Source organism: Crocodylus siamensis, chromosome 7 (genome assembly GCF_052110815.1).
Source record: "Crocodylus siamensis isolate JL-2025a chromosome 7, ASM5211081v1, whole genome shotgun sequence".
Taxonomy (NCBI): domain Eukaryota; kingdom Metazoa; phylum Chordata; order Crocodylia; family Crocodylidae; genus Crocodylus; species Crocodylus siamensis.
Genome location: NC_143401.1, coordinates 33741949 through 33755209, shown reverse-complemented (window position 1 = coordinate 33755209; position 13261 = coordinate 33741949). Strand labels below are relative to the sequence as shown.

General features: G+C 40.4%; 1 protein-coding gene across 1 annotated transcript in view; it reads right to left on the bottom strand.

Annotated features, from left to right (window-relative positions):
• Positions 1–13261, bottom strand: part of BMS1 (BMS1 ribosome biogenesis factor) — a 41634-nt gene that overhangs the window by 23778 nt on the left and 4595 nt on the right. Inside the window, exons 5-10 of the mRNA XM_090057347.1 lie at positions 11507–11695; positions 10751–10893; positions 6693–6814; positions 5784–5980; positions 5208–5347; positions 1552–2336 (exon numbers count right to left, since the gene is read on the bottom strand). Of these exons, the coding sequence (XP_089913473.1) occupies positions 1552–2336; positions 5208–5347; positions 5784–5980; positions 6693–6814; positions 10751–10893; positions 11507–11695 (1576 nt within the window). The remainder of the gene's footprint in view (positions 1–1551; positions 2337–5207; positions 5348–5783; positions 5981–6692; positions 6815–10750; positions 10894–11506; positions 11696–13261) is intronic.

Below are 13261 nucleotides of genomic sequence, written 5' to 3'. Positions count from 1 at the left end.
CTCTAGACAAGATTTTTAGCCTGGTTACATAACTGGATCCAGTTAGACCTCTTCAGTTTTCACACTATACTATCACCAGATACCCTAAGCTTTTTTTTCCCCTATAACAAAGGCAGAAAACTTTAGAAGGAACAAAGTGTAAACTTTAATGACAGATGATATAAACTAGACTATTTTCATAAGCATAAATTTTCCAGTATTATTTACATGCTAATAAAATAATTGTAAAGTGTTTTCCTCTTCCCATCTGTCTCCACAAAGAGAGCGGTAGTATTGGAGTGTTGTTATAGTCATGACAGTCTAGGCAATGAATAAGGAGGAAGGATTTTTGTGACATCTTTTATTGGACCAACTGTATTACTGGGAGAGCTGGTGGACAAGCTTTCAGGTATCACGTGACTTTCTTCAGGTCTAAGGAAACCCTGTATCTGCTTCTCTCTCAGACCTATGTAGACCCCAGGAAATGTGCAGAAAAATTCAAGATTATGTTCAGGAAAACTCAAAATGAATTACTTTATTTTTTTTTAAACACAAATTAAACTAAGTATAACACTATTTAAACCTTCTTTAGAAACATACTCAAGTACTTTATATGGTTGGAGGGTGGTGTGTGTGAGGGATTTGCAAAGGTGTGTGGGGGGGGTTGTGAAGGGCTGTATGCATGTGGGGGTTGTGGGTAGGTGTGGGTCGTATGCATGTGTGGAGGGTGGATGTGGGCCCCCCTGCCACTCAGCAGCAGAAGGCCCTCAGGTTGCTTATGACCACAGCAGGCAGAGCCCCTGGCAGTGCACACCTCTGGCTGAGTCCCAGGGGCTGCACATGCTAGCACAGAGCCAGCCCAGCCTTCTAACATATGCCTTTGCACCAGACCGGGCTGGTTCCATGCCGGCATGTGGAGCTCGCAGCACTACAGGATGGAACTGTGTACCATCGGTCCAAGTGGACTCTGTGCCTCCACGTGTACCTTTCTGCTGGAGTGCTGGAAGCCCTACATGGAGGCACGGAGCCAGCTGGCCCGGCCTGATCTGATGGCGTGCAACCCATACCCACCCAACAAACTCCACACCTACCCAAAAACCCCATGCCCACCCCCACAAGCAGGAGGTCCCCTCCCCACTTACTCAGCTCTGCCTCCACATCATGAGGCTCCCAGTTGCAGCGCTGGGAACCCTGAGGAGGTGGAGGCATAGAGCCCGCCATAATTAAATTATGCAATATTATGTAATTGTGTGTGGCCATGCCTTTTATGTATAAAACTGTGTGGGCGCATAGCTGCAAAATTCCCCAGGATGTACCAAAGGAATAGCACTTGATGCTCCCCAAAATAGTACAATTGGTAAAAACTAGGTAGACTTTTTCTCAACCTTACTCTTAGGGAATCTGAGGCTTCCCTCAACTTCAACAAGTTAACAGTTTTAAAGGAAAAATAATCCTGCCGCTCTAACTTGCAGTTTCCTGTTCTAGGCACTGGACAATTCTGCCGAGTATTCAAGTGTACTTTCAACAAGGACAATTTTTACATACAGTAAAAATACATGACAGTTACGATACCTGCTGTGTCTGCAGAAAAATCAGTTTTCTCTTCATATTCCTCTTCCTCTTTCAGAAGATTTTCATCATCTTCATCTTCTACAGCTTTCAATTTAGCCTGCCTAAGAGTACTAACCTCTTGAGTACTCTGAATCCTTTTTCTATGCAATTCCTCAGCTTCTTCATCCTCCTCCTCGTCCTCATCAAGGGAGGAGCTTTCAGACTCAGATTCAGACACCTCTTCAGCTGTGCAGTTTCCAGAATCTGTAGTGGAAACCACTTTTTTATCCAAATTGAGATCTTGTTTACGATTCCCTCTCAGTTTTTTACTTTCTTTGCTCGTTTCACATGGTGTGGGTTCACCTATTTTTTTGTCTGCAGATTCAGAATCACAGTCTGAACCTTCCTTCTCATCACTCTCCTGTTCATCTTCCTCATCTGTCTCTTTGCTGCTTTCATCCAGGCCTGTTTCTCCTTCTTCTACTGAGCTCATCTCAAGATCATCATCACTATCAGCAAATGCTGGCAATTCCATTACAGTCTCTTCTTTGATCTCCTCTCTTTTCAGGCGCTTGGCATTCCTGGGATTTGCCTCTTGTTCTGGTAGTTCTTTATCACTTCCTTCTTCAGCGTCACCTTCCTCATCACTATCACTTCCAGCCATTTCACCCTCAGACATTTCTTCATCTTGGTCATCCTCTTCATCACTTTCTCCATCACTATTTTCTTTTTCTTCAAACACTGCCTTCCTACGTATTCTCCCAGTCTTTAAATCAAGTTGCTTCTCTTCTTTTGGCATCGCAAAGCTGCTTTCCCAAAAGAGCACAAGATTAAAAAAAAAAAGTTAGCTTGAAGGAGGCATACAAAGCCACAAACAACATTTAAAGAATATTTTGGTGTTGAACAGCAAGAACAAACTACCAGTGTTACTAAAATAAATTGCAGGATTCTCTAATTTCAAGGCATCTGTTGATTCAAGAAGCCTTGCCAGGGCTCACAACAGGTACAGAATCTTAATTATTGGAGGTCTGCCTTGAATGTGTCCCCTTCCCACTGCTAAAGCAGGGAAAATAAATTGAGGAAAATTAGGTACCCCCTTTGCTCTCTGCTTCCACTGCAACTTTTTGCCCTGGCAGCCCTTTCCCTCTCTCCTTACTCACAGCCCCTGCTCACGCCATGAAAGTGAGGAGCAAATTTGAAAACAATAAACTTCAAACTAAATATAGCTGCATCAACTTGCATATAGTACCCATACACTTAGTTCATCCGGAACTGATACATGCTACATTTTTTTGAAACTGCTGAAGCACTTTGTAAGCACACTTTTAAGAAGTCCTTTAGCACTCATTTATATATAGTACATACAATATATATTTCTCCAAAGTCAAAGGCTCATGATTTATCATACATTGGGCTGGGCCCCACTAGAGTCAAGAGTATTTCAAGCCACGGTGACCCGACAGCTCAATACAGTTCAGTATGTGTGTGTACTCGATCCCCCCCCACAAAGAAGCCATGCGCCAATTAGCCTCTGCTCATGAATAAAACCGGGTGTTCTTGTCACAAGTCCTGGGATGCTCCAACCTTTTATATGCAGATAAGGCACAGGGAAACCTGGTCCAGCTTTACTTCATGGATGACAGGGCCACATTAATCATACGTGCCAGGCTGAAAGAGGTGGTGATAGAGGGATTCTGGATGAACTGTGTGGGGCCCCATTTCCTCACGTTTGCCAGGCACTTAGGATCAATGCTGAGTGCGACTGTGCTTAATGAGGCACTACCATACGTCTTAGTGAGATGCATTGCACTAAGCTATCCTTGTGGTAAGGATGGGCTACACCAACTTGTCCTTATGACAGGTTCCCACTATCATAGCTGGTTTTCATTGCTTAGCACATGCTGGTTTTGGCAGCAGTTTAATGACGGGCAATGTATTCAGTGATATTATCTTGTAGGTAATTATAAAATGAGGTACTTTTATCTTCCATGCCAACTGGGGCAGCTGGGGGAGGGAAAGGGGGAAAAGAGGTTTTAATCTTGTATTTGAGTCAAAACAGTATTCAATTTTTAATTATATAGAGGGAAAATTAACTGTTTGCAACACTGCTGTGGTCCAATAACTTCTAACTTTAAAAAGAGTGTTTTTTAAAATAGAAAAAACAAATACTAAACAAGCTGCTGTTGTATAGAAAAATACTGTTACACACATCACATACATGGATCAGTCATCATCTATTTACAAGTTGCATCTAAACACTTTCTTGAAAGGAAACATGAAAACCTCAGTGCATCACAATGAAATGGTAAGTTTTTTTGTTTTGTTTTGTTTTGTTTTGTTTTTTTACACATAACATGTTTTTCCCCAAATCACTGTCTTTGAAACAGATGGAAGTTTTAAACATCAAAAACCAAACATTGCTATGCTTCAGCTGTCCAGGCTGAAATTTTCTAAGTTATGAGCAAATGTTCACCAGGGCACCCTTAGGAATAACCAAAAGTAATGGCCACAAACTCCTGGAAGTCCATTTCAGGCTTAACACAAGGAAAAACTTCTTCACAGTTAGGGTGTCCAGACAGTGTAATAAACTCCCTCCAGAGGTGGTGCAATACCTACCCTGGAAATCTTCAAGAGGAGATTGAATGGTCACGTTCCTGGGATCATCTGACCCCAGCTGTCTTTCCTGCCTAGTGCAGGGGGGATGGACATGACGATTTTGTGAGGTCCCTTCTAGCTCCTCACAATCTATGAAAGCAGTTCTACAGTGCCAAGTTTTAGGCAACCTAACAATGGCACTAGTACCTCCAACTTCAAATCAAGATGCACTCCTGCACCAGAATCTGAAGACTGCCTTAAATTCTACAATCTCAAAGCTGTCTCTCTTCTTGCACAAAGATAATTCTCATTACAGTGGGCATGCATTTCATGGTAAAAAAGTGGCACAATGCATTAGCAGTCCAAGCCCATATTACTCAAACTGCAAAGCTGATCTCGTAGGAGTTTTTGCAGTGTCTTCTAGCAAAAGCTAAAATAAACAGAAAATTCAAAAAAAGGTTGGCTTGGATTTCCTTTCACGGTAAACCTGACAAAACCAGAATCCTGTACTAGTTAATGCATTCTGAGCAGTAAACAGTAGATAGTCATCATTTACTCCCTAAAATAGAAATGGTCAAAATTTAAAGCAATATTAAGCTCTTATCTTAAATGTATATTTGAAATTGCGTCCAATTATAGACTGGCCCATAATTCTTTATCTTGTAAGTGTCCGTATTCACACTCTCAATCATCCTGTTCCCAATGCTTACATTTTTTCTTTTAAAAAGCTTTTCTGTTAATAGCATAACTGGAACAGGAAACTGCCAAAGGCTTAAACAGCCCTTTTGATTTCAGAGGACAAGTTCAAACCCTGGTAAAATGATGAGTGGGATCCTCTCTTCTCAACCTCTGTTTCCAGTTTGGCTGTAGGCTCAGAGTCATGATGTTTAAACAAACTTCTTGTTTCACTATTCTGTCTTCAACACTATCCCTCCCTCAATCCATCTATATACCTTGCATATACCTTTCATTCAAACAAGCCACACATCTTTAACATCACGCTCATACCAACAACTATGAGCGCTTTGCTTCTCCCAGTCATGTTCTTTAGTCATTCACTAATCACTTAACGTAACGCTTACCCATGGCTTTCCAAATCTTCTGAGCCTAATGGGTTGGAGTCCATGAAAAGAGACACTTTGCTTGAAGCCATCTTAGCATCAATGGTGGAATGGGTAGAGATGAGACTTTGGACAAGTTCATGGTTTGGCCTCACTTCCTCCTGATGAACCAAAAGATTTTTTTAAAATAAAATCAATATGAAAGTGCCTGCTCCCCTCAGTTCAAGCCCCAAACTGAGAATAAGTTCTTTCAAGCCTTTGGAAAAATGACAGTTACCTTCCCAGAATTTCTCTGCTTGCAAAAATAACAAAAAGTTGCACCCATTTCATAGGCAAGGCATAAAACATACTGAATGTTTGGAGAGCCTCTATAACAAGTTATTAGTAATTACTTGGGTATTTTGATGGCATGTTAGAGAAGGGAAAGGTGTTGGTAGGAGGTTCCTCCTATATAACTGTAGAAACAAAGGACAGTTCAGTAAAATATTTAAGGGTAAGGATGTGGGGTTCAGAGTGTTTATTTGAAAAATGAGTTAGGTAAAGATCGTATTCTGCAGGACAGGAGAAGAACTCAAACTGGAATAAGCATTTCCTCACCTCTTCATCTTGATGAGCATGACTTCCACCAAGGTCAATATAAACAGCATCTTTGTCATATACTACACCACCAACTCCTGATAGTGGGGCATAAATCAGTTTCTCTTTTTCATTTAAGGAACGCTTCTTCTGCTGCTCAGGGAGTGCACATGGGTCTGGCAAGAAACTGACATCACTCACCATAAAGTCCCCTACACCTGGGACAGGAGACAAAGAAAGAAAAAACTTTGACAGAGCTCCAATTAAAAAATTGTACAATTCACTGTGAAGAGGTAAAATGGTTTTAACATGCTACAAAATGCCTTGATATCAATGAGACACTACACAGACAAAAATCACATGCAGTGTTTTAAAAAATAAACATTAAGCCTGAAAACAAGTTACTTGGTTAATGAAAAGTACAACTCTTTCTAGGATGACAGTAGCAAATCACTGCTTTTAATACATTTTTTGTTGTTACTGACATTGCTCCATATTACAAAAAAATAAATAAATAAGTCAGTAATTTATTAATTTGTATTTAGTATTTATGTATTATATTATTTAATACTTTTAAACAAGTTTTAGTTTTCACTATTAGTAAGGCTCTCATTCAGTCATTCTAGAGTGACATTACACTGATGAGCTTTACTTTGCAGTTTGCCAAAATATTATTTTGTTTAGTTTAACTGCAGGAAGCTCTCAATGAAAAGCAAAACTATTTACTTTAAGACCATGTTTTTACAAAGACTAACATCAATTTTAAAATGTAAAAGCATTTTTTTTCTTTAGAAACAATGTGCTTTTAAAAAGAATGAGATCTGTTTTTACATCAGTCTTTTACAGATGCAAAGCAGATGATGCAAAACAGCAATATTACAATGCATGCATCAATGAAATAATACAAACTTTAAGAGACAAATATACTACCTGGCATATGAATCTGGGTTTTGTTTTTTAAGTGTGCCCCTCTTAAGTAACCATAAAGTGACACCTTCCTGTCACACTTCCGATTGACTCTGATATCTTCTGGGTTTGTCAAATCTTCCATTCTAGCCAATATCAAAAGAAACATTAGAATAATGTTCTCTGAACTGTAAACTTCCAGGAAAAGAGATATTGTAGCAACATTCTTCTTTTTAGAATAATATTGTAAATTTATTCAAACCTGTGCACTCCTTAATATTTCAAATCTTCAGAAGGGATAGTATATCAAGACAAAAATATATATATATTTTTTTAATCTAACTGTAGAATGTTTTTCTCTGAAAAATGTATAACACTGTATCAAACACACCATCTCTGAAAGACTAATGTACTTTTCACTAACTATGCATTTATTTTTGACATTCCTACTCTCAGGGTGGTAAATAAAAACAATTGGCTTCACTTTGGTTTATAATTATAATTTTCAAGTTTTTACCTACAAAGTTAAGCTGAAAATAAAACAACCGAAAGACTGAAGAATGATCTGCTGCTCGCCCATTTGCTTTATATATTTCACAGAGTTGGTACATAATCCACCTAGGTACTTCTTCAACTCAGTCACTTGAATGTGGCCAAAATATTTAAAAATAAGAAAACAAGATAAAAAAATATATGTTTCCTTCTTTCTTTTTTCAACAGATCATAAAAATAACTTGATTAGCTTATGAGTGTTATATTTCTCTTTCTTCCTTATGTTTAAAGTCCTTAAACAGAACTTTAAATAAAGACAGCATACCTGCCTGGCTTTGTGAAGCCTCTCTCGTGTGGCATCAAGTGGATGCTACACAGGCTGCTTCTCCTGCCACAATGTTTGGTTGAGTTTCCCCCAAGGGATACCCCAATACTCGCCTATGTCTTGGATATTATATTCAGTAGTGGGATTCCCTTTGCGGGGGGGGAATACACAGGGCATCATCGCCAACGGGTGTTCCTGGGGCTCCACCTCCCCTACACAAGCCAGCCTGCTGGGACAGTCAAACCATGGACAGTTAGACTCCACTAGGATGTTGTTTTCTGATCCTTCTCACTCTTTCTAGCCCTCAATGGTCACAACAGTTTTCCTCTCCACCGCATGGGTTTATCTGGAGTAGTGAGATGACCCTGGTGATGGATCTGACCTATTAACATTGAGGGTCTCCAAGTGGCCCCAACCTGCTCAGCCCTCAATGTACATACATCCTGTGGCCTTTCTGTTGGCCTCCAGGGCTTCAAACGGAATGAAATAGAAACAAACAGAAACTTCAGGGAGGGGCCCCAGCCCACTCCCACCTGCATATCCTGCATCCAACAACTTTGCCATCCCTTGGCATCTTCCTCTGGCCCAGCTCCCTCACTGTCCGGAGTGACATGCCCCTTTAATTATGTCCCAGACGCCTCTGCTGGGTCCTTCTTCGGCCTCTCCTTGCAGCTGTTGGGAGGCCCCAGATCCCCCTGGGGGATGATCTCGTAGCTACTTCCCTATTGCATCCTCCCCAGCTGTTTCTATGCTGCTGGCTTTTATCCCAGCTGGGCAGCATTCTTTGATAATGTCATTGGGCTGCGCTGGCCCCAGCCACAGAAAAAAGCAGCTGACGGAACCACACTGGCGCTCCGCCTCTTCGCAGCTCGTCCAGCCTGGCTGCACCTGTTGGGGATAAGTTTGCCCTGTTCTCAGGGCTTTTCTTGCTGTTGTGACGAGCTGTCCCCACCACAACCCACGCCGCAGGAGGGGTCTCCTGCCCCTCTCATCATCCCCCTGGGACAGTCAGGTTTTCATTCAGTTCTAGAAGTCTTGTAATCTTCATCCATCTCCAATGAAAATCTAGTCTCCTGAGCTCATGGGGTGGCCCTGATTTGTCCCATTTTTACAATGGCAGATCATAAGGATGAAATAAGAACCACCTTTCAAATACTTAACATCGATCCCATGGACAGCTTTGAAATTTAGGACCAAGAACATGAAGGAGACAGTATGACCAATAGAATGGATATTGGAGTGACAGGTTTGCTCTCAATTGCTACTAAACTACTGGGATGCTATGCTTCCACTTGCTTTAAGAAGAGGATGCACTACTAGTGTCACAATCCCAGAAAAACTTCCAAAGGTTATTAGATGCTTTTAAGCATTACTGGACACATCTACACATGTGCTTTAATGTGCAGTAGCCTATTTTACTGTGCATTAGAGCAACACTTAAAAACCTTACGATTACACTAATGTGAAGTAAAATAGGCTGCTGTGCCTTACGCATCACTTAAAAACCATATTAAAGCAGCCTAATGCACATTTATTTAGTACCACACATGGGAGGTAGTAAATTAAATGCACACTAAAAAAAATATCTTAATGCACATGTAGACATGCCCACTGCATCTCAAACAGCTTGGAAATCAATGCTGTTAAATCCAAGGTACTATTTTTTTGGAATGAAACAAATTTGGTTTTTTATAAATAAACAAAAAAATGTCATCATTTAAGTGTCTTGGAATCTTTTAAAATAAAAATATGAGCTGGAATAAACTCAAAAATATTTATTGTATTGGTTTAGAGAAAGTTGTAAATAATCTACTACTGGCGCTATGTTTCCAGAGAAACTCAACATCATTTAGCAGCAATTTGTTTGTTTTATGGGTTATGTTAAAAAAAAGCCCTATCCCAAAAATAACTAAAGATACATTACATTTATCAAGACATTTAGAACCCCACCCATCCACCAAATCAGGGAGCTAATCCAGCTTCCACTCAAGTCACTAAATAAAATGTATGGCTGAGGTAAATGGACTCTGTCCCACCAGTTAGACTGCAGATTATTATAATGGAATTTTCAAATCAATGGAGCTGCACATATTTGCACTAGCAAACACCATGCTCAGGATGACACACTGAAAAATCCATTAAAGAACTGAACCAACCCTAACCCGGACCATTTCTACGCCCAACAATTACAGAACCGTATTAACAGTATTACTTTTTTCAAGGTAGAAGGGAACAGAACTAAAATATTCTCATGTCACCTATGAAACACACAGCACACATTAACAGCTGACTGCCTTGGTTAAATACACAACACTGAAGGACAGGAGTCAGAAACCTTTAAGAAGCCACTGGCCACAACCACCCTACTCTGATTTGATGCGGGCCAGGTGGCTCTGGTAGCACATCAGCAGCAAGAGGCCTTCCCCATGCCCACACTGGGGTGAGGCAGCTGGGAGCTGAATGCACACCGCCACTGCTTCTCCAAGCCCCTCACTCCCCGACTGTGGCATGGGTGTAGCTTCCAGCCAGTGGGGACCTGTGCTAGGGACAGGCAGCTTCCAGCTGCAACTGCACAGCATTGGGGCACAGGGGCTTGTGGGAGAAGCAGTGGCAATGTGCATATAGTTTGCAGATTCCCAGCCCCAGTGTAGGTCTTCACTGCTGGAAGCTGCACATGCACCACAGCAAGGGACTGGGGAGGAACAGTGGGGGACTGGGAAAAAGTGATATCATAGAAGCATAGAAGTAGCTCCCAGTCACCTGGCCTGAGCAGCTGGAAGCTGCACGTCAGGCTTTTCCTGCACCTGTGCTATGGAGCTCCACTAGGAACAGGCATCAGCTTCTGTGTTTACATAGCTGCTGCCTCTTCCACTTCCCCCTTTTCTCCACCACAGCTCTGCAGTGCAGGCACAGAAGGAAGCTGCTTTCCCCAGCGCACTTGCCAACTGACTGGAAACTGCACCTACATTGCAGCTGAGGAGTAGGGGGCTAGAAGAAGCTGTAGTGATGCGAAAAAAGCTCCTTGCTGCTGATGCTCCACCAAAGTCATTCAGCCCACATCAGACTGGAGCAAGGAGGGCAGGGAGAAGTGGCAAGGGAAACTATCTGGAAGCTGTCTGGCCCTGACACCGCTCTCTTCTGTCCAGTCCCAATGCATACATGGGCACAGACACTAGTAAAATGTTCCAGCAGTGCTGTGGGCCAGATCTAGCCCAGAGGCCACATGTTACCAACCCTTTCTAGAAAGAGAAAGAAAACCATGTACCTGTCCATTAGGATATACGGATGAGTTGTCTGCCATGTGAGAGGGCGGAATTTCATAACCGCGATAAAGCGTCCTAGATTGTGAACTTCCTGCTTTTGATACTCTCCATGTACCATCCCAGAGAGATAAAAGAGCTTAGCACCCTAAGCAGAACATGAGAACAGTAACAAGTTAAAACCTGTATCTATTAAACTAATTTTAATAAATAAAACAAAGCCAAAAGACTGCAGGCAATTAGGTACAGTTGGCTCAAAGACTTGAACTAATTGCTAAGATTTTTGGAATTAATATTAAAAGCAATTAAGACATATCCACCATCTGTTAAAAAGTGGATTTATGTTTCACAGAAAAAGTATCAATTTTTAAGGCTTCATAATTTACAACAGGCAAGACCAAAGTGAAATTAAATCATGGTAACATTTCCATGGTTACACTGCCTGCAAAATACTTTATAAAATAGGACGACTGAAGTTAATCAATTCTGTAATCCTTCTCCATATCATTTCTTCTATAAATAACTACTGGGCTTCAACTGATCTCATTTTGTGATAGACATCAACTATATATGTAAACAAAAGAACATGGAGTGTCATGCTCAATACCAAATACTACACCAGGACTGCCTCTTTTTCACAACATTACTAGAAGACAAAAATCAATGTTAATGCAATAAATGTACATCTGCCCCATTTCTAAAGCCAATTCTCCAACCCGATGAAAAATGTATTCATGAAAAATAACTGTTTAGTGTCATACTGGATATACTTCAGTCCAGAATCGATGCTTTAATCTCTTTTTGGTCTTTTTTAACTGTTTATTGTTCTTGAAGGTATCCAAGTGGGTAAGGATACCCATGATTTTAGGAAAGCCATGTACTTGGCAAATGTTCAAGAATTCAAACGTTTCCATCTCAAATCCAAAGCTGGCATCAATGAGCATTAGAACCTAAAAGCATAATAAAAATATATTTACTTCAACAGTATTAGCATACTTTCATGACAGCCTTGACTTTATTTAGCCACCATGCTTTTAGAAGGAATCAATCTTGTGTTGGCACCAACAAACTTTTAATATTAAGGAATAACAGTTTCCCCAATGATTTTATAAAAAGTCATAATCTGGATAACCAACTTTGACTTTAATTAAAGTTACCTCTTCAGCCCAAATCACTGAATTAAGGGCTGAGAAACTCTTCCCCTCCCCTAAATCAATATATTTTTGCTCTGCTTTGGTTCCCTTCTCCAAGAAGATAACAGAAATGTATATATAAAAAAGTGGGTGCTTGACAAGTAAAAGGATATTAAATACAGGTAAAAGTATCAGATTCTGGCCCTAAACTAACAAACCCTATTCACTTTAAAACAAGCAAGATTCAGCCTTTTCCAATATTTGAAGGAACATATGATTAAATCAGTAAAGATAAGAGCCTTGATTGTCTGGATATCTGCCAAATGCAACCAAAGATTAGGTTGCCACAAGAGACTAATACCTCAAGGCACTAGAGCATTTGAGATCATAAACAGATCTTTGGTACAAGTGAGATAAACTTCCTTCCCATGTTCCATTACTGTTGTGTATCAGTAAAAGATGATGATAATGGAGCAGAACACTGACACAGGATAATGTTCTTGTAGTTACATGAACAGGGAGGCAAAACCAATTAGGTTTTCAGCATACAGGAGCCTACTATGCAAAATAACTAACTAATGGCAGGGCTCTGCAAGTAATTACATTACAGCAACCTTGCAACAACAGTATCTCACACCACCACATACTTTGAGCCTCAAAGCTACCCAGTATCTGTTCATTAAAAACTCTTGACTTACACTTTTAAATTAATCTCATCATCTCAAGGCACATGAAGATGGTAGAAAAAATAATCTAGTTTAGCTGATGAATTTCAGCAAAAACTAAAAGATCACAAGATTAGATCAGATGCAAGTAAAATATATATTTCAAATTTGCACTATGCATATGGGCTTTGTATCATATCCTGAAGACATCCAGACTCAGATTTTCAGGACTAAAATTTAGAAAAGGTAGAAGAAAATTACAGAGGTGATACCCTAGAACTGAATACAGACTGACTGCTGCACACACACTTTCAAATCAGGTCCATTAGAGAGCATCAGATGACTTCAGCTGATGCAGCAGCATGCATTTCCATTTTACATCAGTGTAAAAAATCCAGTCATTAAAGAAAATCTCTTTAACAAAAACTTTTCAAACTCTGGTGTGGTTAGAATCTGCTTAAGGCAAGATCACGTCTCTCCTCAGTTTCTTAAAGCAACCCCCGCCAAAAAATTACATTTTACAAACGGACTGCAAACTGAAGTCCCACAGGAGTTGTGAGATGGTTTCTCCTACTCCTTATACCTGGACAATTTCAAGGGAGCTCTAAAAAAAGTTTACAGCTTGGTCTCACTCACTTTGAGCACCGAGTACTGTGGGCATAAGCAACTGGCCATTCATATGTACATGCAATTTCATCAAATATTGTATTTCCAGTGT